At 56.1% G+C, this 22678-nt stretch overlaps 1 protein-coding gene across 1 annotated transcript; it reads right to left on the bottom strand.

The window, feature by feature from the left end:
• Window positions 1–418: 418 nt before the first annotated feature.
• WNT11 (Wnt family member 11) lies at window positions 419–16861 on the bottom strand. The gene is made up of 5 exons (XM_016196372.2): window positions 16753–16861; window positions 10260–10495; window positions 8297–8574; window positions 5188–5480; window positions 419–1238 (listed from the first exon to the last, which is right to left on the bottom strand). Exons 1-5 carry the CDS (start codon window positions 16833–16835, stop codon window positions 1064–1066), a joined length of 1065 nt encoding a protein of 354 aa, XP_016051858.1. The 5' UTR covers window positions 16836–16861; the 3' UTR covers window positions 419–1063.
• Window positions 16862–22678: the final 5817 nt, after the last annotated feature.

Below are 22678 nucleotides of genomic sequence, written 5' to 3'. Positions count from 1 at the left end.
CGTTTTACAAATGGAGAAACCGAGGCCTAAGGAGAGGAGAAGTCTTCCCCACGGTCACACAGAGAAACCACGGGTTTAGCTGGAACCTAAGTCTGTGTCCCCAGCTCCCCCTGGCTTGGGTTTTCCCTTGAAGCTAGCTTAGCTGGTCTGACGACATGGCCAGGCTGTGTGCGTCTGCGTGTGTGTCCCTGAGGAACAAAGAATCTGCCAGCTGGGTTTATGTTTCAAGACGTCTGTCCTCACCCTTGACCAAGAGATCTTACAGGGAGACTAGGGCCAGAGCCCCAGAGCCGGGTGGGATGTGGTGGGGGGGCAGGGACATCAATCAGAAGCCGCCTCGCCTGGAAACCGGAGAGCCCAGGCCAGCGCCAGGATTTTCTGAGCTTTCTTGAGGAAGCCAGAGACTGCAGGGGAGGGCTGGGGTTCTCTCAGCATTTATTTCATACAGCTGTTTAAAAAGCTTGTTTAAAATATAGATCATTATATATATATATTTATATATATAAAATATATAAAGAGGAATTGAGGCAAGCCACCCCAAAGGAAAAGCTATGTTTTATAAATATTTCTGTAGCTCCCACATCCCAGAGGAAGAAAAAACAAAACAAAATATTTACAACCCAAGCTAGTGGTTCCATGTGGTGGGCCCAGCAGGCTCGACCCTGAGGGCCTGGGGGGTCTCAAGGGCTGGGCCTGCAGAACACTCTGTGAGGGCAGGCAGACCCTCCTTCCTTCCCAGGAGGCTGGTGATCTGGCTGTGAAAGGTCAAGTCCATACCAGTCTTGCCAATCCCATGCCTCTGGCTTCTTAGACCAGACTGGAAGGCAGCAAGTGGGCACTCCAGAGCCTCAGGCTGCCAGGTTATTTTTAATCTTGTCAGTTTCCTTTGATGTCCCGGCCCTCCTTCTGTTCCTGGTGGCTTCCAAGTGGAAGCACAAACTGCCTCCAATGCCTGGCATCTGGAATTCACAAGCAAAAATCCACGGGGTGTCTCCAGGCCCCTTGGTGGACCTCGGCAGGCCTTTGAGGGTCCCCAGGAGCTCCCACAGGCGCAGGGCAGGCCTCACTTGCAGACGTAGCGCTCCACCGTACGCTCACACCTGCGGCAGGTGACATAGCAGCACCAGTGGTACTTGCAATGGCACCGCTCGACCACGCGGTCTGTGTAGGGGTTGTAGCCGCGTCCACAGCACATGAGGTCGCAGCTGTCACTGCCCTGGGATGTCTTGTTGCATTGCCTGGAAAGGAGGGGAGGAGAGGCTAATGAGCGCGTCTGCCACACCCAGCCCCACACTCCCAGCCCAGCAGCCCACAGCCTCCCCCACCGTGGGGTGGTTACAGACTCAGTCCCTCGTGGAAGGTGTCTTGGTCTTCAGGACTTTGAAAGAATCCTCTTCCCAAGGGTGCTTCTCACTTTTCCCTGTATTTCTAATAGGCATTTATCAAAATGATGGGGGTGTTTTACTTTTTTCCTATTTCTTCCACTTCTCAATACTCAAAGGAGCCTCAAATCACTCTAATAATCTTATCTTCATATTTAATCTTGAATTATAATGTAACAAATGTAAAGACTTTTCCTTTTTAGGCTCCCAGGAAAAATTCTGAAACAGACAAAATGGCACTGGATCTGAACAAAGTGAGCACCTGGCTTTTTGTTCATTGAGAGAGAGGGTCTGTCATCCATGTGCTCCCTCTGTGCCAGGTGTTTCTCTCCAGTATTTTATTTTATTGGAGGCATGCAGGGTCCTTGGGTCGGTGGAATTATTATGCCCATTTTACAGATGGAAACAGGCTCAGTGAATGAAGGGCCGAGGCCTATTTGGGTCTCACAGGAGTCTGTGGATAAGCAGAGCTTGAGCTCGCGGGCCCTGAAACTAAGTCCAGTGCATGCTCTCCCCACCCTGAAGGGCAGAGAATCCAGGGCTGCATTTATTCCTGAATCACTCATGTGGGAGAAGACATTGAAGGTCCCTATAAAACCCAAATATCCTTCTGCTGCTGTCAGTTCTTCTGTCTAGTGAAGAATCATCTGTTCAGGTTGGCAGTTCCTTTAGCAAGGGCAGGGATGCCATTATGGGACACAGCTGGGTCCCACAGCCATGTGGACTGAGGAATCCCAGAATGTCTGAGATGCACAAGCCTTAGAGATGACGAATTCAACCCTCATTATTTCCTGATGGGGAAACTGAGGCACAGAATGGGGAGGGGACTTGCACAAGGTCACATAGGGTGAGCATGGGGCCTGTGAGAGTTTAGGAAGGCCTCCTGGAGGAGGAAGAGTCACCTAGGCCATTTTATGAAAGATGAGTAGGAATCTAAGATGGAGAGGAGGGGAAAGGGTGTTGGGGGCACAGAGAACAAACAGGCTGACCTGATCTAATAGGAGTGAGAGAAGAGATGGAAGGGGTAGAGCTGGAGGAAGGGAGGCCAGGGAGGAGGTGGGCGGCAGCTGAGTAAGAGAGGCCAAGGCCTGAGCTGGGAACAGACCATGGGGTAACAAGGAGGGTGGCAGCTTGGGGAAGAGTCAGGAGGTGACAATGATCTGCATGTGGGGGCTGCAAGCAGTGCCAGGCAGGAGGCAGGAGGGAACAGCAGGAAGAACACCTGTCTCAGAGCCAGAGAGACCTGGGTTCAAACGCCAGCTCTGCCCCTACTGGCTGTGTGACTTAAGGCAAGTCATTTAACCTTTCTGGGCTTTGTTAATTCACTCAACACCATTGGTCCCCCTCAGCCTTATCCTGAAGGAAGGGTAGTAGGAAAGGGGTAGAGTTCATTTTTATTCTGGATCCCTGACACACAGTGTTTAAAAACTTGGCCTCCAAGTTTTTAAACTTGGCCTCTGAGATAGACAGAGCTTGAGATGGTGCCTGGGAGGGGGAATTTGGGCAGGTGGGGCCTGGAGAAAGGATCATGGCTCCAAGGAAGACTACTGGGACACCTGGCTTCCAGGCAACAAGTGGTACAGGCCATGAGGGGGCAGGTTTCAGGGGCACAGGGGCCTCCGGAAAACGTGACCAGAGTGCTGGGGTTTGGAATACTGACTGCTGAAGAGGTCTCAGTTCACCAGGCTGGACCTGAGGAGGGAATCTTCCCCTGTGAGGGGGCCAGCCCCTGGAGAGGTGCCACCTGTGCACATGCTTTTTACATCCAACTCTCTGCACCCCCAAATCCCCTAACCTAATAAAGCTTACATTTTCCCTCCTCCAGGAAGCCTTCCTTGATGCCCAGATTGGGGTCAGGGTCCCTCTGGGCTCCCCTCATCCTTGGGCTTCCCTCTGTCACAATCTGAGCACTTGATGTCTCTCCACCTCCTCAGCACTTGCAGGAGCTTCATGTAATGAGTGTGAGGAGTGTCTGTGGTTGTAAGCTACTGAGATATTGGGGCTGTTTGTTACTGCAGAAAATGCTAACTAATACAGATGTCTGCAAAGGCCCATCCCCAAAACAATGCTGAGAATTGAGCATGGCAGGAAACCTGGGGCAGGGGAGGCATTGTGAGAAAGCAAGGAAGGCAGCTGGTGCTATGGGATGGGGCCTCATCAGTAGTTTGGGGGGAAATCCTAGGGGTAGAGTGAGGGGAGCTGAGAAAGAAGAGGCCTGGAAGCCTGGTGGGTGGGAAGAGGGGAGGGGAAACTGCCCTTAATGAGCCCTTCCCATGGGACTGACACTGCCTAGCACAGAGGAGCTGCTCCTTAAGTATAATTCGAGATTGCTCAGCAACCCTCCCAGGTATGTGGTAAAGACCCCATTGTGCAGAAGGCAAGACTGAGCCTCAGTGAAGGGATTACTCAAGGTCCAATAGCCAGGAAGCTATCCTTTCCCAACACACACACACACACACACACACACACACACACACACACACACACACACACACACGGCCCGCCATGGATCCAGGGAGACCCTCTCTTTGCTCTGGGGTCCTTGATAGGCTTCCCACAGCCCCTCTGGGTTCTAGAGTCCTCCTCTCCCACCCCATCCTCATCATACCCACCCTGACTGCCTCACTCCTTCCTGTCTCCCTGGCCTGACCTGGTTCCATCTTCACTCTGCCTGACCCCCTCAATCTGGCCTCCAGATGGGAACCTGGGCCTCCTCACAGAGTCTGCTGCCCTAGCCTGTGAAGACAGAGCCCCCCAAACTAGCCCCCCTCTCCTGGAGACAGGAACGTGGGCTGCGGAGGAAGCAAATGCTGGCTGGGCACCAACTATGTGCCAAACACATTCTCAGACACCCTCGCTCTGGTTCAATATTCTTTTAACCCCGCAGAACACTCATTTTGTGGAATGCTATTAGGGGCTCCTTAATAAAAGAGTTCCACAGCCAAACACCTCTGGGAAACACAGCTTAGACAGATCCTTTACTGTGGGATTCCTCCGAGCCTTTAATATGTTCTCGGGCCTTGTGAATCTCCTGAAAATTTCCCAAATGACTATGAGTGTGGAACTGTTTCTGTTACAGCGTCTCAGGACTGGCTTCCTCCAGAACTATCTCTGGAAAATGGTGCTCCCCACCAGCCCTGCCTGGCACACAGTAGGCCTGCAGTTATCACTGGCTCCCTCCCTCTCTCCTATGCTAGGTCAGCTTCAGCAGCCAGGATGGGGCCAGCTGTAGGGACCTCAGCCCGGCTCTGAAACTGGGGCCCAGGGGGAGAGAGTTGGGGCCCAGGGGGTGGGTGCATGCATGTGGGGGGCATAGGACCACTATCTCTCCAGAGAATGCAGGCAGACCTCTGGAAAGTGGCTGCCCTAGTTCTGCCTCCACTCTGGGCACACTTCCTGTGTCACTGTGGGCTGGCTGCTGCCCCCACCTCCCCTTGTGCCTCAGGTCCTCATTTGTCCAGTGAGCAAGTTGTATGACATTTATCTTTCACTCACTCATCTGGCAAACATTTACTGAGGCAAGTCTCTGTCAGTGCCTCTTTCCATCTGTCTCCCCAACCAGAAGGAAGGTGGGGTGGGGGCCTCTCAGCAGCCTCCATTCCTGAGGGGCCCCTGCCTTGGCGAGATGCACAACAGCCATCCCCAGAAGCTCTGCCAGCATTCCTGGGGCCACCTCCCTCGACTGGGCAGAGACCCTATTCCCCAAATGCCAACTGAGGCCTGGCTGTGTGCCTGGCCCTGAGCTGGGGCAGGGCACGTGCAAGTAGCGGCCCCCTCCTGCCAGGATGGGTAGCGGCCCCCTCACCTGTCTTGTGTCCCGTGGGAGCCCACCTTCTCGTTCTTCATGCAGAAGTCAGGTGAGCTCTGCAGATAGACAAGCTCCGAGTCCTTCACAGGCCGAATGTCCAAGTCCTTGGGCACCAAGTGCTTGCGGGTGCCCATGGGTCTGTGCACTACCTTGGTGGCCGACAGGTAGCGGGTCTTCAAGTCAGTGGCCACATCCCGAAGCTCCTGCAGCCCCTTCCAGCAGGTGCGGATGGAGCAAGAGCCAGATACCCCGTGGCACTTACACTTCATCTCCAGAGAGGCGCGCAGAGCCTGCGGACAGGGGAGGGCGTCGGGCTGGGTGGCCAGGGCCCCTTCCCTGGCCTGCCCTGGGACCCTGTGTCCCACTCCCCCAATCCCAGCCACCCACCCACCCCATGCTGGGTGCTTTAAGGGAGTCATCGCCTGCCTGCAAGACCTCAAGTGACAGGGTTTTTTGCTCTAAAGCTGGGGCGTGTTGTAGGTCTTCAGCTCTTCCTCCAAACTGGGAGGCAGCTGAGAGGGGCAGGAAAGAGTGGCATTTGCAGGATAATGGATGCCATTTATACACCTACTGTAGAACAAGTGCTCTATCTAACACATAATATGACTTAGTCATCACCACAGCCCTGGGAGGTCTCATTATGTCCCCCATTATAAAAAGAAGAAATGAGGGCTCAGACAGGCTAAGTCTCAGGCACAAGGTTGCACAGCCGGGAAATCTTAAAGCTGGGATTTGAACCCAGGTCTGAGGGTGATTCCAAAAGCCTGGCTTTTAATTGTCCACACTTTTTCTCTCACACAAAACTGGGGCTCACTAAGCATTTGCTGGAAAAAAGGGAGGGAAGAGAAGGAAGGGAGGGAGGGAGGGAGGCAGGGAGGGAGGAAGAGAGGGGAGAGAGACAGGCCGTGAGTACATGGGGGTGCTCCCTGGCCTGGCTGACCCTTTCCCTCTGCTGCAAGTGCTCCTGCCAGGTAACCCTCAGCAAGCCACTTTACCACTCAGTGCCTCTGTCTTGCTAGGTACAGAGTCAACACATAATTGTCACCTTACTTAGTCATAAGAATTCAATGAAATGACATATATGAAAGGGTTTTGTGAACTATAAAATTTAAAACAATATTGGTTTTGAAAAACCAGTCTAAGTAATAATTTGGTAGAGTGGGGAGGCTTGGGCTTTGGGGCTTGGAGAGACTCTGGCCCTGGCTTTGGAAGTAACTCTGCCCTACCACCTTCCCTGGGCCTCAGTTTCCCAGTATGAACCTGAGGGGCATGAATTAGATCCTTTCAGTTCTGCCCTTTAACCCACACTTTTTTGCATACAGGACTCAGATCCATGGGCTGGCCCTCCTGCCTGCCCTGTGCAGACAGCTGCAAGGCTTATAGGTCCCTGGGCCTACCTCCTGCATAAAAAAGATGGGGAAACTGAGGCACAGAGAGAGCAGGGACTTGCCCAGAATCACTTGGTGAGTTAGTGAGGGCACTGGTCAAGGTCCCAGGGTTCCTTCCCCCTCACTGGTGCCAGGAAGTGGGGACTGAGGGAGTCCATTTGGGTATAAAATCTGGAATTGGCTCAGTGAAGCCTGTGGAGAGCTCAGGAATGAAGTGAACCCCACTGCAGGGCACGTTCAGCCTCCAAAGGTGGGAGGTACGTCTGAATCATCAAGGAAAGGTACTCTGTGTCCAGCTCCTCAGCTCAGCTGTGTGCCCGCACTGAACACATTGTACCTGAGATGCCATTTGCCCCTCACAGGCCCTCTGCTTGGGGGAGGGGGATCACTCTTTTTTGCAGATGGCCCCAGAGAGGCCAGCTCTTGGCATCAGAGCCCCAGTGATAAGTCCAATGTGCACCTGGCTGAGAATCCCGGTCGGACCAAGTGGAGGGAGGCAATGGCTGTGCCCTGGGCAGCATGAGGTTTGGGTCTGGCTGTGGTTGGGAGAGGGGCTGGGTTCTTGGACTGGGGCCTGGGTAAGGGGTTCCCGCTGAGTTTCCAAGGATGGGAGGCAGGCCCCAAGGATAGGAGGTTGGAGTACTGGGTTCCTGGCCAGGCTCTGCTACAGACCTACAGTGTGACTTGGCCTCAGTTTCCCCAAATGTCCAAAGGTGGCCTGAACAACCTAGAATCCTTATCCGAGGGAGACCAGTGGGACAGAAAGGTGAGGACATGGAAACCTCTGGACTTGGAGTCCCACAGACCTGGGCTCCATCGCGCATCATGTCCTTGGTTAAGCCACCTCAGCTCTTTGTGCCTCACTTGGTGCCTCTGTAAAATGGGGCTCACAGGGCTGCAAGGAGGAGGCCATGAGATGCCATCTGCAGCCAACACCCTGCCCCTCAGGACCCCGCTATCTATCTGTAAGAAGAGATAGCAGCACCTCCTCACAGGTGGTTTGTGGACCACAGGAGAGAAAACTCATCAAGCATCCAACACAGTGTCTGGCACACAGATTGGTATAAAGGTGGTGTTTTTTATAATTGTCAAAAAATAAAAAGGCCCACTCATTCACTCACCCAATCTTTTGTGGAATAACGTGTGTGAGGAATTAAGGAATAATTGATAACAGATGTTGGGGGAAACTGTGTTTTGGAGGTTAGGGTGGGTCTTGGAGCTAGGAGGAAGTCCCCATTAGATCCCAGGAGGCGACTCCTTAAGCTAAGGCTCGGTTGCCCCACAGCCCTCTCCATGTCTCTTCCCACACCCAGCCTTGGCCCAGAGCCCCAGAGGAAGAGCCCATAGGGACTCAAGAGCACCAAACCCTCCATTGTATAGATGGGAACAACTGAGGCCACAGAGGAAGTGATTTGCATACAGAGCCAATTGCCAGAGCCAAGGTGGTAACTCAGAGCTCCTGACTCCTAACTCAGTGCTCCTTCTTCTCATCCAACACTCTCCAACCCAATCCCAGTGGACCCCCTGGAGGAGGAGGAGCCAGCAAGCCCCAAGCAGCTGGAGAGGGAAGAGCTGGGGAAGGCCGGGAGCACATCAGTGTGGGTGTATCAGGGCCCATCCCACTCCCCCGCCACCCCCTCCATCAGGGCACACTGGGTGGCCTTTTCTGGCCATTGGCACAAGTACAACCATCTGGGGTGGGTGGGGTGGGTGGTTACCTGTCTCCCCACTTCACTGTTGTGTAGACGCATCAGTTTATTGGCTTGGGATCCTGTTTTTTTCACCTTCATAGGAGCATCGGAAAACTTGGCCCCCATGAGGAGCCCGTAGCTGAGGTTGTCCGCACATCCTCCCCAGCGGTTCCCGGGCCCGGGTGGCTCACCTGGGACAGGGCCGCAGGAGCAGCCAGGCAGGTCGCCGGAGGTGCAGGCCCGGGCGATGGCGTGGCTGATGGCGGCTGCTGACAGCGCGTACACGAAGGCGGACTCCCGGGTCCCTGTGGGAAGGTGCAGGTCAGCCACGTGGGGTGACCCGAGGATAGCACCCCTAGCCCAGGCCTGAGGGCCTCCTCCTGGGCCCCTACCTGCTTCTGTGAGGTCAGCTGGGGACAGGGGCTGCAAGCAGGGTAGAGCAGGTGGAGGACAGAGCTTGGGCCATTAATCTCTCACTCCCACATTCTCCCACAAATACGCTAGCTGACTTGCACACTCAGGCACACACTCACACAGGCCAGCAGAGCCCCACATGCACACAGGCACACCCTCAGCCCTACACACTCATGCTCCTGTGCTTGTCCCTGCCCACCCTGCACCCAGTGTTAGGGGCTGCGTTAGAGAAATGAAGGCTCTGTCCCTGAGCTCTGCAAAGTGCTCATGACCTGAGGGGCAAGATGAGTGTGCGAAGAGCCTGCTGTGTGTTCAAATGTGTCCCCCAAAAGATCTGCTCAAGTCTTGACTCTTCATACCTGTGAATGTGACCTTATTTAGAAATAGGGTCTTTGCAGGTATAACTGAGTTAAGATGAAGTCATACTGGATCAAGGTGGACCCTAATCCAATGACTGGTGTCCTTAGAGGAAGAGAGAATTTCGGAATCAGAGACACAGAGAGGGAGCTACAGAGGCAGAGATTAGAGTGATGCTGCTACAAGCCAAGAAACAATAAGGACCACCGGCTACCGCCTGAAGCTAACAAGAGGCTGGGAAGATCCTCCCCTGGCACCTTCAGAGCGAGCACAGCCCTGCCTACACCTTAATCTCAGACTTCCAGCCTCCAGGACTGTGAGACCACACATATCTGCTGTTTGAACCACCCCTCAGCCCCTAGTTTGTGGAACTTTGTTACTGCAACCCAAGCAAATGGAGCCCAATGTGCCTCGGTTGTGTGGTGCCTTGGCCTTGGGTCCGAGCTCTGACCGCATCTCTTTACAAGAAAATCACTTTCCCTTCTCAAGCCTCAGTTTCCTTAACTGTGGAATGGGGGTGAGAATATCTGCCTCACAGGCTGGCTCTAGAGTTCAGCTAATTTGGGAAGAAAGGAAGCTTTGTCAAGTGCTGCACAAACATTAGCCCTTACCATGCAAAGCATAGAGTAGATCCATTTGGGCATTTCTGCCCATACAAAGCCTCTCTATTGTACACACAATCCCAGAAGCCACCCCAGAAGCCACCTCCTCCAGGAAGTCTTCTCCACAGATGTTCTTTAGTCTGTACATCACTGTGCATCTTGCGGCAGCTTCAATCGGCATGGTCTAGAATTATCTGTGAACACCGGTCTGCCCCAAGGGTGGGTTCCATCATATTCTTGTTCCATAGTCTCCCTCACCCCCAAGAGCCTCCCTGGCGTCATTCTTGCCTTCCTTCATGCATTAGCATATGCGTGCATTTGTGCTGTCATTCAGGCCCCCTGCACTGGCATATTCACTCGCCATGTGTTCATTCATGCATCGTTCATGCCTAAATACCCAGATCTATGATTAATTCACCCATCCATCCATCCTCGCCTCTAACCTTCTGTGTATCCATCTATCACCCATCTATTCACTCCTTCACCCATCACATATCCATCCATCCATCCACCCATGAATTCACCCACCTATCTAAACACATATGTTAATGCCTGAATTCACCCATCCCCACCTGCATGCATTCCGCAGGCCTCAGCAGCCTCTGCTGGCTCCCTACCTCTCTCCAGGTCAAGCAGGTAGTTGGGGGCCAGCTCAATGGAAGAGCAGTTCCAGCGCATGTCCGAGAAGGCCCTGCGGCAGGCCTTCATGACCTCGCGGGCGGCGTGCACCACGGTGTGCATGAGCTCCAGGTTGCTGCGGCACAGCTGCACCTGCGCAGACACCAGGCCCTCCAGCTGCTTGCAGTGCTGCGTCTGGTTCAGAGCCAGGGCTGCCGGCGTCTTGGACAGGGCCCTGTGTGCGGCCAAAAGGCAGCAGCAATGAGAGGAAAGACAGGGCGTGAAGGGCCGTGTTGCCTCCACCTGTCCTCCTGGCCCCCGCCTCTCCTCAGTGGGCCCCAGAGCCTTTGCTGGAAGGAGCCAGGAAACCAAGAAGCAAAGCACCGTCCCCACCAGAAATATGGCTCCTCCTTCCTCCCTCTGTGACCTTGGGCACATCATTGTCCCTTTCTGGGCCTCAGGCTGTCATTCATAACATAGGATCACGACCTCCATCCTACCTAAGCTTTATTATAATTCCACTAGCAATAAACAATTTTACAGTTTGAAAGGTACTCGCATCCATTGTGTTTATTTAGTTCTCCCACAGCTATGAATTATTCCTCCTTATTTAACATTCCTTCAACGCTGAGCACTCACTATGTGCCAGGCACCATGTTAAGTGCTAGATTTTTATAATCATCATCATAAGAACACACATTATGAATTAAGCATTTACTAGGTGCACAACATGAGTTAGGAGCCTTCCGTCATTGCTTTATTTAATTTTTAAACTCATTTATCAGACTATAGTCCCACACACAAGGGATTGCTATTAAAGGATTAAAGAGCCACTCATTCTGTGAGAAAACAGACTTAGCCATTAACTTGCTGTGTGACCTTAGATAAATCACTGTCTCTCTGGGCCTCAGTGTCTGTACCTATACATATATTTCCCAGAATGGATTCCAGTCCAGTGAGACACTCTGAAAAAAGGGACCCACGGTCAAACATATTTAGGAAACATGATATTCTATGTCCCTGAGAAGTGCTGCAGCAAAGCAACAAGCTTGGCTTTGTTTAACTCATCTACTGAGCACAAGGCCCTTTGAAGAGTGCTGACCGCAGCCATGCTTTGGGAAACACTGGCCTAGGGGGTCTCTATGAACCCTGGTGATGCTATAGGACCTAAGAACTTCCAGATCCTGGCCCTAGGCACTAGGATTCCAAGACCTGAGGACCACGGGTCCATCCTGGATCTCCCTTTCTCCCAGGCCTTCTCTGAGGAGCAGACTGCCTCAGGCAACACACTTCCTCTAAGTGAAGGCTAGAGAAACCCATGGCCGTAAAGGGATTCATGTAGACTAGCCCCTTGCCCTCAATAACTCAGCACAGATCCTAGGGGGACATCCCCACTCCCAACTCATGAGCAGGGAAATGTGTGCTATACCTGGATGCCAGCATCCAGCACACAGAGCAGATCTCAGGCACTGTTTCCTGATCCCAACTGAACTATCTGTTCCTACCTGGTCTTTTGAGCCACTGAGGCCCACCAAAGCTGGTACACCTCGGGAACCTGTCGTCTAAATTCCTGCAGCCGTACTGGATGGACCGTGTCCACACAGAGGCAGAGGCCATCCCTCAGCTGTGACCCCTCCATCTCCACCTGGCAGACACTGTCCATACAAGTGGCTCCAGTCTAGAGAGCCTCTGACTTCATGCCTCATCCCATTCTCGCAACACCCAGAGAGGTGAGTCTGGACAAGATTATTACCACTGCTTTGTACAGAGAAGGACACTGAGGACACCCAGTGCCTGTGTGCTTGGCCTCTCCCTGACACCATCCTCTTACAGACCTGGCTGGCCTCCCCTTCTCGGGTCCCTTTTCTGCTGGGCTGGGGGCCCTCCATACTCAGCTGTCCTGAGCCCCTCTGCCCTTCACCTTGCCCAGCTTTCTTCTTTCCCTTCTGAGTCAGTTTTCTGTTTCACAACGGGTAGATTTACACGAGATACACCAGAAAGCCCCAGTATAGTACTGAGCATGCAATGGACACTCAAGCCATGTGGGCTGCCTCCCTCCCAGGTCTTATCCCTGTGCTCCTGCTCAGGCCAAGAAGTGGGGTAAAATGAGCCCAGCCTTTCCTGGGAGCTCAGTTCAGGCAATTCCTGAATGCCCAGCGCTGTGGCTCCCAAGGAGGTGCGCTCCATGCTCCTGCTGCCTGGGGACGCGGGGCCACTCTGGATCTCAGCCTGCTCATCTCTAAAGTCATCAAGCATCCACTTCCCCAGCCAATGGTGAGAGAAGGTGCTATGAGGGACACTACAGTAAGGACGTCCCCATACAAGGCTCAGGTTGCCCAGGTGGGTGGTGGACAAATAGGAAATGGTCTGGAGGCTACTGGTGGGCACAGGATGGGGGCTGGGAGCTGCTGGAGAGAGTGCCTGTGAGGTGTGGAGGGGGAGGATCGCCCACAGGAGTGTGCAGGCTGGGAGATCGGGAGGCGGGAGGCAGTGGATTCCACTCCCAAGGAGGGAGATTCGGTCATCTGGTAATTAGTGGTAATGACCGTATCTAACTAAGTCCCCCTTGGGGAGGTAATCAAGGATTAGGGCGGAGGCGGGGGAGTTACCCGTCTGGACATCTCCACCGCTTGCCTCACTGCAGCAGACCCTTAATTGAAAACATTTTGGTTTGTCTGGGGGTGGGGGCATGGGGGAGAGGGTGGAAGAGAGGACAGGAGGGAACAGAGAGTTCACAGGCAAGGCCTGTGCCAAGGGTGCTGCTGGGGTGGCCCAGGTCTTTTCATTTGGGAGTTGGGGTTCTCCTGAGAATGTCTGGGGGGCAGAGACCTGGGTTTTAGTTCCAGCTCAGCTGCTCACCCATTATGTCCCCACCCATTGTGTAAGTGGGGACACTGAGGCCCAGAGAAGGGCGTGGCTTGCCCAGATGGGTACATGGCCAATCAGAGGCAGAGCCGAGCTATAATCTAGGCCTCCCAGATTCCAGGTTAGGGCTCTTTCACTCCCATTTTGAAAATGAAACTAAGGCTCAGAGAGGCTAAAGTGACTTACTCGCCTGAGGCCTGGCTCGTGCTAGGGAACTTGCAGAGATCAGGCTGGGACCCAGGTCTCCCAACTCCAGTCTGGGGCTCCTTCCACCTACTCTGCAGCAGCTCTGTGCCTTCTGGAGACCCCTGGGACTCTTCCTTGAGAGGCCTGAGCTCTGAGTGAGCAGCAGGCTTGAGGCTGCCCGGGGAAAGTGGAGTGGCCTTTATGGGTCCTCCCAGCTACCCTGGACCTTTTCCCTCACTGACAGCCTCAGAGGTTCACAGGAGGCTGGAACCACTCTCCCCTGCCCCCCACCCCCACCCCACCCAGGGCAGCAAGAAAAGGTCCTCACACATTGTTGGTCTGAGAATCTCCCAGCACCTGACTTGGGTGAGAGGTGAGGTAGTAGAGGGATCCCCCAAGTTATTTCTGGTCAGCTGCTTCCATAAGCTGCCAGGCTCTGTCCCCCTTTCCCTTACCTTTCGTCCCACCAGGAAACTCAGGCTGAGTCCCAGGTGCCCAACAGGTGGGCATTCCAGGTCACTCAGTCACATCTGGTTTCAGTTCCTGTGTCAAATGGCCCTTTTATCTTTAGCACACTTTCCCAAATCCAGGGTAGCAGGTCCCCTAGGGCAACCCCAGGTGAGCTGAGCCTTCCTGGATGAGTCCCCATTCTCCCACTTGCACTGTACACATCCCTGTTCCCAACTGTCCTGTGGCTGCCTGCGACCAACAAGCCACAGAGCCAGAAACCCTAACTTCAAATCATGCCTCTGCTGCCTATTAGCTATGGCAGCCTGTTAGAGACTCTCCGTGCCTCCATTTCCTCTTGTTTAATGGGGGTGATAGCACAGCCCATCTCAAACGGTGGTTGGGAAATTTAAATGAAACAGTTACATGAAGCACTTAGAACTGTGCCGGGCTTATAGCAAGGCCATATACAGTTGACCCTTGAACAACTTTGGGGTTAGGGGTACCAACCACAGTCAAAAATCTGCTTATAACTTTTGACTCCCCAAAAACTTAACTTGTCCCTCAGTATCCATGGGGAATTGATTCCAGGACCCCTGTGGATAGCAAAATCCAGAGATGCTCAAATCTCCTACATAAAATGGCACAGATCAATGCATATAGTTGGCATCCATGGATTCCCAGCTGCGGATGGAAAACAGAACAGGTATTTATTGTACAGGTATTTATTGAAAAAAATCCATGTGTAAGTGGATCTATGCATTTCAAACCCGTGTTGTTCAAGGGTAAACTGTACTTACACACACACACACATACACACAATTGTTATTCCTAAACTCCACTCCTTCTCCTGCTTCCCCCTCTATCTTTAGCTCCAGCAAGAATTTAACTGCTGGAGGTTTGGCTTCATGGAGCCTGTCTGCTTGGGTTCCAATCCCACAGCCACTATTAACTAGCTGTGTGACCTTGGGTCAGTTACTTAACCTCTCTGTATCTTTGCTTCCTCATTTGTAAAGCGGTAGTGATAAGAATATCACCAACCTCATGGCTAAAGCTCTTGGAACAGAGTCTGGGATTTACTAGTAGGCTCCTTTAATTCCTTGTTTCCCTGTTTCTGCACGTACACGGCCCTGCCTCTATGCTTTTGTCTTGGTTGTTTCCCCTGCCTAGGGTGCTTGCTTTGCATTCCATCCTTGGCTGTAAAATCCTGTCTATCCTTCAAAGCCCAGACCAAAGTCACCTATCCTAGGTGGGACTAACTGCACCTCCTCTGGGCTCCCACACTCCCCTCTCTGAGGACACAGCCCTAAGTCTACTTGGTGTTGTTTTTCTTACATGTCCACCTCCTCCAAGAGGTTAGGAGGTCCTTTAAGGCAGACACTGGGTTGTATCCATTCTTGTGGCAGCCTGAACTATGCAGTGGGGACAGCATGGATGTTGGGCTTAGCTAGCTACCTGTTCCAGGCCCTCCCCAGCCACATGTCAGCTTAGGGGCTGTGCAAGTCACACACTTCTCAGAGTCCTGGCTGTCCCACTGTAGCATGGGAATGATAGCAGTGTCCCTCACAACACTATAGAAGCAAGCTCAGCTCAGCCTGCACTGCTTTGCTCTTTAGCAAATCCTTTCCCTCTCTGGACCTCAGTTTATGTCTCTGTAAAATGGTGGTGGTGAGTGAGGAGGGCTTGGACTCCCTGATCAGAGGTTCCCACCAGCTAGGACGCTGCCAGGTACTGGCAGTAGAAGGAAAACTAATCAGGAGCAGCTGGGAGGCCGCTGAACCCAGGCTGCTTCTTGCAAACAAAAAATGCAGGAAGATGGGGTTCCCCTCTTGAATCACCAATTCATTGACAACTCAGCCCCAAAAGGGGCAACTGACCTCAAGGCTATTTGCTGGTGGCCTGGCCTCTGTAGCCTTGTCTCCCAGCTAATCCATGAACCTTCTTCACAGCCCCTCCCTAGCCACCATAGTCTGTCCCCTGCCTGTCTTATCTGCTCATGACTCCCCACCCCGTACCCCAAACTCCAGACTGTGTCCTGTCCTGGACTTGCCCACCATTCAGGGAGTCCTCCACTCGAAGTGCCAGCCTTCCCCTGTCCCCATCTGCCACACTCGCAGAGCCTCCTCAGGCTCAGCCTAGGGGCACTGCCCCTGAAAAATCTCTCCAGGGTTTCAAGTGTGTGTTTCCCACCAGGTGGCCTCCCCCACTCTGGGCCCCCACAGCGCCACCCAGCTCTCTCCAAGGCCCTTGGAGTTATTTACAGCCTGGGCTTATCTTTTCCAGTCCTGAGCGCAGCTCCTCCAGGAAGGGGCTGGGTTTGACTCCTCTCTCCACCCCTGCAGGGCCCACAGTGCTGCACAGAGCAGGCACTCCCTTCTGCTGGATGGAAGGGCACCTTTTTCTCCCACCTACCCCTCCATTAATCATTCCTAGCTAAAGGAATACCCTTCACATGTGCACAGCATCTGACAGTTTATGAGGTTCTTTCAAGAGCCGCTTCTCATCTGATCTGAGTGAGGTACAGATGCTTACTCTCCGTTGACAGAGGACATTGAGGCTCCCACAGGCTTCCCCAATGTCACTCAGCTGGAGAGGTCAGGACTGTTCCAGGACCTCCAACCAGGGTAAGGAGACTGACAAGGAAACGACACTGAGAAGGCCTCACGTGCAGGGCACGGGCCCTCTTGACTGCCCCTTGTCCCCGCTATCTTTTTTCATGTGCCCCCAGGGAGGTCGTGCGCAAACCCCAGCTGCCCAGGACAGGGTAATTCCCTCTCCCTCCACTCCCTGTCTCGCTCCTTTCCGGACGTAAGGACAATATTTTGCAGAGAAGGGAAAGGAAGCTCAAGAAGAGCGGCTTGCCCATGGCTCTTAAGCCAACTTCTCCCAGGTCTGGGGCGCGCTTGCCCCATTCATGGGGCCCCTTACCGCTCCCCACCGCCCCCAACCGCTTAGCCCGGAGCCCGTCCGCGTGGACGTGGGGTCCCTACTTACAGCCACTTGATGCCATAGCACACGCCGGTCTGGAGCGCCAGGGCGAAGAGCAGCGCCTCGCAAACCTGCGGCCGCGCCCTCATGGTCGCGCGGCGGGCGCGCCCCGGGTCGCGCTCTGGGGGAGCCGCGCCGAAGCTGCAGCGCGCACGGCCGCCGCCGCCCGTCCTCCCGTCGGCTGCCTGCGGTCGGGGAAAGCGGAGGCGGTGGGTTAGGGCGGCGCGCGGGGCTGGGGCCGTCGCGGGGACCCGGGGAGGGGGGCGTTTTATTCAAATTACAAAGGGGGTGGGGAGGGTCCGGGCCCCGGGAGGCCGAGCGCACCGCGAGCGTCACCTCCCGCCCGGCACGGACCTGGATTCAGCCAGAGCCTGGCTCGGATGAGGTGCCGCCCGAGCGCGGCCGAGGGCGTGGCCACCTAGCAGGACCCCCAGGCGCTTTGTGCCCCTGGGCTGGGACGGGAAAGGGACGACTGGACCAAGGACACCGGAGAGGCCCGGCCGAGGGCGGCGGGGAGACAGCGAGAGTTCGGAAGGACGCTCTGAGACCGAGACTGAAAGGCACTGAGCAGAGGGAGAAGCCGGGAGACGCACGGAGATGGGGAGGGACCGAAAGGAGAGGGCGAGGGGGTCCGGGCGGAGGCCGCGCGCGGGCCAAAGGAGAGATTCCGAGCCCAGAAACTGGTTTCTTATCTCCGCAGAAGCAATTATTATATTGCGGCCCTGGTGATTCTCTTTTCCCACTCTGCCTCAGTTGACCCGTTCTGTATACTGGGGATACAATGGTGATTCTAATTGTGATAACGCTCGTTCACCTAACAGGATCGCATTTGCTCCTTCCAGCAACCCTGTGAGATAGGTACTGCCCCCATCTCAAAGATGAGAAGACTAAGGCCCAGAGATATGAAATGGGGTTGTTCAGCCCCAGTGAGCACATGTCCACACCTCGTGTTCTACTCCTACGTCTATTCGGTGTCCGGTGAGATCACGGGCTATGAGGAGCCAAGGACACGGAGGCTTGCTCTGGGCATCAGTTTCTCAGTCTGTGAAGGGGGGGATGAGAAATGGGATGGCAAAGGTCTTTGTGAGGGGAGGGCTGTTCAGGATGCCGGGTCTCCAAGTCCCTCTCCTGCCGTTTCCCCTTAGGGGGGTCGGGTGGCGCCCAGGCGGGAGCCCAGGCTGGGGCACAGAAAGCGCACCGGGCCAGAGCAATACCGGCTCCCGCCGCCAGGCGGCGGCCTGGGCCCGCGGAGCAGCTGCTACCCCCTCCCTCCCGCAGGCCGTAGAACTGCTTTCTCCGGCTTTTTCTTTCTCCCCTTTTTTCCTTCCCTTCATTCTTGCCTCATTAACTCCCTTCCCAGCTTCTCCCAAATTTACCAACACCTAGCGTTCGCCTGGACACATTCACAGCCCCAGACCCTTTCCCCTGGGGAGGAGCAGAGACCACGGGGTTCCTTTCTAAGAGGTTGGGGAGTTGGAAAAAGGAGGTACCCACCTTAGTGGGGGAGCTTGAGCAGCATGGGAGCGTGCTCATTTAAAGGTGTGAACTCGGACAAGCCTTCCACCGCCCCCAGCCTCAGTTTCCCCCTCTATAAAAGCAAGGGACTGGACTTCTCGGCGCATCTCCTGAGGTCTTTCCAGCCGCCCAGCAGCCTGCAGGCGCCTGAGCTCCGCTCGGCCTCGGTCTCCACTGTTCCCTATACCCGTGTAGTATGTGCATGGACTTGTGCGCCTTAAACACACACAGATGTGAAGCACCCCCTGTTTTCTGGAGCCTTCCGCCCTAACCCAGAGGAAGGCAGGGAGAGAATCCAGAGTTAAATTTATATTCTCCTTCGCAGAGCCTCCCGCTAGGCGCCTAACACAGGCGCTGACTGCAAACAAGCGAGTCCAGGCCGGGGTCCCGGCGGGGCTCTCGGTGTAACTGAGCCCTCTCCTCCCACCCAGCCTGTATTCAAACCCTTTGTCTCACTGGCCTTGAAAGTTTACCACACTCCTGAGAACGAGAAAGATACCCGCTAGATATGGGGGAAGGGAAAGGACCAAACCTTCGGTCACTGTCCGTTCCCCGCCCCCCCCCCCAAGCCCTTTCCAAAGTGTGGGCTTCCCTGCAGCCCCGCCCCCGGCGCCCAGCCTTCCAGGGTAGGAAGGGGGAAGGGGCTGTGGCAGAGGGAGGCGAGCGGAGACTCACGGCGGGGCACACGGGGGCAGCCCAACTTGCCCAGAGAGAGGAGGGGCGGCCCGGGTCACACAGCACGCGGGGACCCAGGCCTCCTACCCCAGCTCTTCCCGCGCTGCCCCGGTGGTCCCGGGCTTCTCACTGCGCTGCCTTAGCCGGTCGCTAGGGGAGGCAGCGCCTGGCGTGGGCTTCTGGGTGCTGACGGATTATTCCTGTCCTGTGTAAAGGCGTCCGGGGCAGCCGCGCGGGCCGCTGGGTCACCCTCAGGGCGAACTTGCCTCCCGGAGCCCCCGGCCCGCCAGGGGGCGCTAAGTTGAGGTTCAAGGTAGGATAGGTGGCTGTCTCCAGGGCAGTGGGACTTTGGGCAAGTCCCCTCCTCTTCCTGAGTCCCAGCGACCCTGTCTGGGGATGGGATGTGGTGCAGCGTAAATTCCCTCTCAGTTCTAGTCGTCTCATGCGACATCCACGTGCCGCAGGCAGCCCCCACCTGCCCGACCCCTTGCTTTGGGCCTGGCGGCGAGCCTCCCGCGGTGCCAGGCGCATAGTGGGCCCGCCTCTAAGCTCGGTGTCTTTGGAGAGATAAGTGGTTTTTTCCCTCCTCCCACTGGGGATAAGGTCCAAGGTACCCCGCTTGTCGTGGGCGAGAAGCTAGACCGCCGGGCTGCGCACGCTCTGGGGCGCCGCGACCGCAGCAGCTGCAGCCCCGCTCCAGCAGGTGGTTATAAGTCCTGGGCTCTGGAAGTCCTTGGAAACCCCGCTTCCAGGGCGGCAGCCCCTCTCAGCCAAGTCGGCGGGGACACGCCGAGTCCCCCACCCGGGTGAGCCCGCGCTAGCGGGAGAGCCCGCACCGTGCGCCCGGCAGGGTGTCCATGCAGCGCGTCAGGTCGGCGCGGGCCGGGCCTGAAGCCTCAGGCTGCGCAGCTCGCGGAGCCGACCCCGCGAGCCGGTCACTCGGAGCGACCGCTTCAAGGTTACCTGCGAGGCGGGGCCCGCACCCCGACTTGGCCCGAGCTGCTCGAGCACCGAGAGCTGGGTCTGCTTCGCGGCGGACCACGCGCCGGGTTACCCGCGAGACCAGTTATTTTGGAAGTGGGAAGGGTGGGGTAGGGGAACTCGGGGTGCTACCGACTACCTGCTCCCCGAGCCCGACCCTGAGCGCCTAAGGTCCTTGAGGGTTTGCAAGCACCTCAGCGCCAAGAGGTGGGAGGTGTGGGGCTCGCGCGAGAGCTCGGCCAGATGTTCGGGCGGCTCCAGATGTGCCTCACGGCGGGGACTGGACTCTCCTCCTCCCCACCCCCAGCCTGGAGCTCAGGTCTGTAAACAAACTCTCCGTCCTACCCCTTCTCGCCCCTTCTGGGACCGGGTCTCGAAGCGAGGCTTTCACCCGCACCCCGCAACTGGGTAGGAGCCGCCGCGGCTCTCTGCCCTCTGCCACTCTCTCCAGCGCTGCCACACACCCTCCGCCGCAAGATCCAAGTCCCCCACCCCCGGGATGGCTCGGGCATGACCTCATCCGCGGGCCGGCTGGGCGGGAGGGGGTCGGGGGGGGCAGGGCCCGGAAGGCTCGCGCGGGCCGCAGGAACCGCACTGTCCGCCTCCATCGCTCACCCGCGGAGAGCCCGCGCCCCGGCCGCGGGGCTGCGCTCCACCGGGGAATGCCTCGGAGTGCGCGGAGAGGTGCGGAGGGGCTTGGCTTGCTCACCAGGCAGTGGGTGCCCGACGGGGACTCGGACGACCCCCGCCCCGCAGGTCCCTGCTGAGCCCCCGCCCGCTGCCCGCAGCCCCTACTCACCTCCGGAGGAGCCCGCGGGCCGGTCGCGCCCCGAGTGGCCGGCTGCTCGGGCCGGCCGGGGAGCGGCGAGTGCGGCCCCCAGCGGACCGGAGCGCTCTTCGGGCTGGGCAGGGGGTGAGGGCGCCCTCTTGGCAAAGCCGTGGGAGAAGGGCACCCGCCGGGATCCTGGCAAGCCTCGGCCGGCTCAGGTCCCGCGGGGACTCTGGCGCGGATTCAGGCTGCTGTGGGCTCTCCTCCTCTCGCAGTGCCTGCGCTCGCCCGCGTTCCGCAGCTCTCCTCCTGGCGGGGCACGGTCTCCGGCGCCGGCCGCCCAAACTGCTTTATAAGGCGCGGGCAGCCGCTTTGATCCGCCCACGTCAGCGCGCAGAAACCCCACCGGGCGACTCCCGCCGCGCGGGGGGCGGGGGCGGGGTCCCCCCAGATGCCCGAGACCCGCCGCACCAGAGGTGCAGTGGACTCCGCACCCCGTTCAGTTACAAAGAGACTTACTAAACCTAGCTGGTGTTTACAAAGCACGCCGCGTGCAAACCTACTGCGTGCCCGCGGCGCGTGGGGCCCAGGTAAGGCAGTTTTCTAAAGCCTCGCAGCAAGCCGTCAAAGAACCTCTACACATCTGGTTTAACAGAGGAGGGAGCCAAGGCTCAGAGGGAAGGCCCGCTCAGGCCCCTCCTGGAGCCCGGGGGGCATCACTAGGTGCTCCAACCCTGGACCTCAGTTACTCTCGGTGCTGGGGATCTCAGAGCCGCGCTGGCGCTCCAGTCCGTCTTTCCTGGGGCCATCTCTCAGGGCCTCTCAAGTTCCAGTTCTGCAAAAGGGATCAACAATCATGAGCTCTCTGCGGAGAAAGGAGGCGCAAGGGCTCTGCGCTGGAAAGCGCGCTGGAAACCTTAAGCACCAAGGAGGCAGGCGTCTGAGCCTCTGGGATGACTGTTGGGGAGCCCTTCTCGGCACCTTGTACCGGTCCCCAGGGAACTACCAGCGGAGGACTGGGTTTCAGAAGCTAAAGGGGACTGCAGAGGTGCTTCCTGCTGGGTGTAGACCTGGCTTAGCGCTGGCGCTGTTTCTGGGGCAACTTCCCTGGGACCGGTTGGGTGAGTGCCCATTGCCCTTAATCCCCCACCTTGACCTTCCTGGTTAAGGACACACATCCCTCCCCCTTTTTCTGGGTCAGGTGCTGGGGTTTCCATGGCTTCCATCACCCTCCAACCCCAGGAACCTCAATCCCAAGGATGATCTAGTAGGTGAAACAAACACTTAATGGAAAGGCGCTTGTCTCAGGTCCCCCAAGCCTCCTGGTACTCTTTTCCCCATTCTTTGCTGCTGCTTATGAAGCCGCACCCAGAGGCTGCCCAAACCAGGTACCTCCACATACAACAAACACATCTTCATCCGCAGAGCCCACTCCAGGCTCTTAGCCATACAAGTACCCTCAGCAGGTGAACAGCCAGTCCCTCTTGCACACAAGGCTAGGACATATTACCCCACGAATGCTCACAAACACACTCAGAAGATACTCACATACACCATGTGCCCACACACTCTCAATAGTGAGTAAATGGCCATACACATCTTCAAGATGTGGCCAAACACGACTGCCCCCAACCAGTTCATGCACAAGCGCATGTGTGCTTCCATGCACACACAGCTTCCAACTGTGCAACACCAAGTGCACACATACTCTTGCAACAGTCACAAGAATGTCCTTGTGAACACATGCAGTCTGGTGTAGGAGCAACCAGGAGCCCCATCTTTTTCCCCAGAGCACTGGGGTAAATAAAAGCTGTGGGAAGCCAACAGTTATAAAAGGTTCCTGAAGGAGTGGGGCTTTGGGTAAGGCATCTAAGAAGGGGTGGGTGAGACAGTGTTGCTCCACCGTCCAGGCTGGGGACAATGGTCTCTAAGAGTCAAGAGTGTCCTTAGCTCTTCTACCTCAAGGCACTCTGGCCAACATAGCCGGAGGCA

Source organism: Miniopterus natalensis, chromosome 11 (genome assembly GCF_054644295.1).
Source record: "Miniopterus natalensis isolate mMinNat1 chromosome 11, mMinNat1.hap1, whole genome shotgun sequence".
Lineage (NCBI taxonomy): Eukaryota > Metazoa > Chordata > Mammalia > Chiroptera > Miniopteridae > Miniopterus > Miniopterus natalensis.
This window is presented reverse-complemented; position numbering and strand designations above follow the sequence as displayed.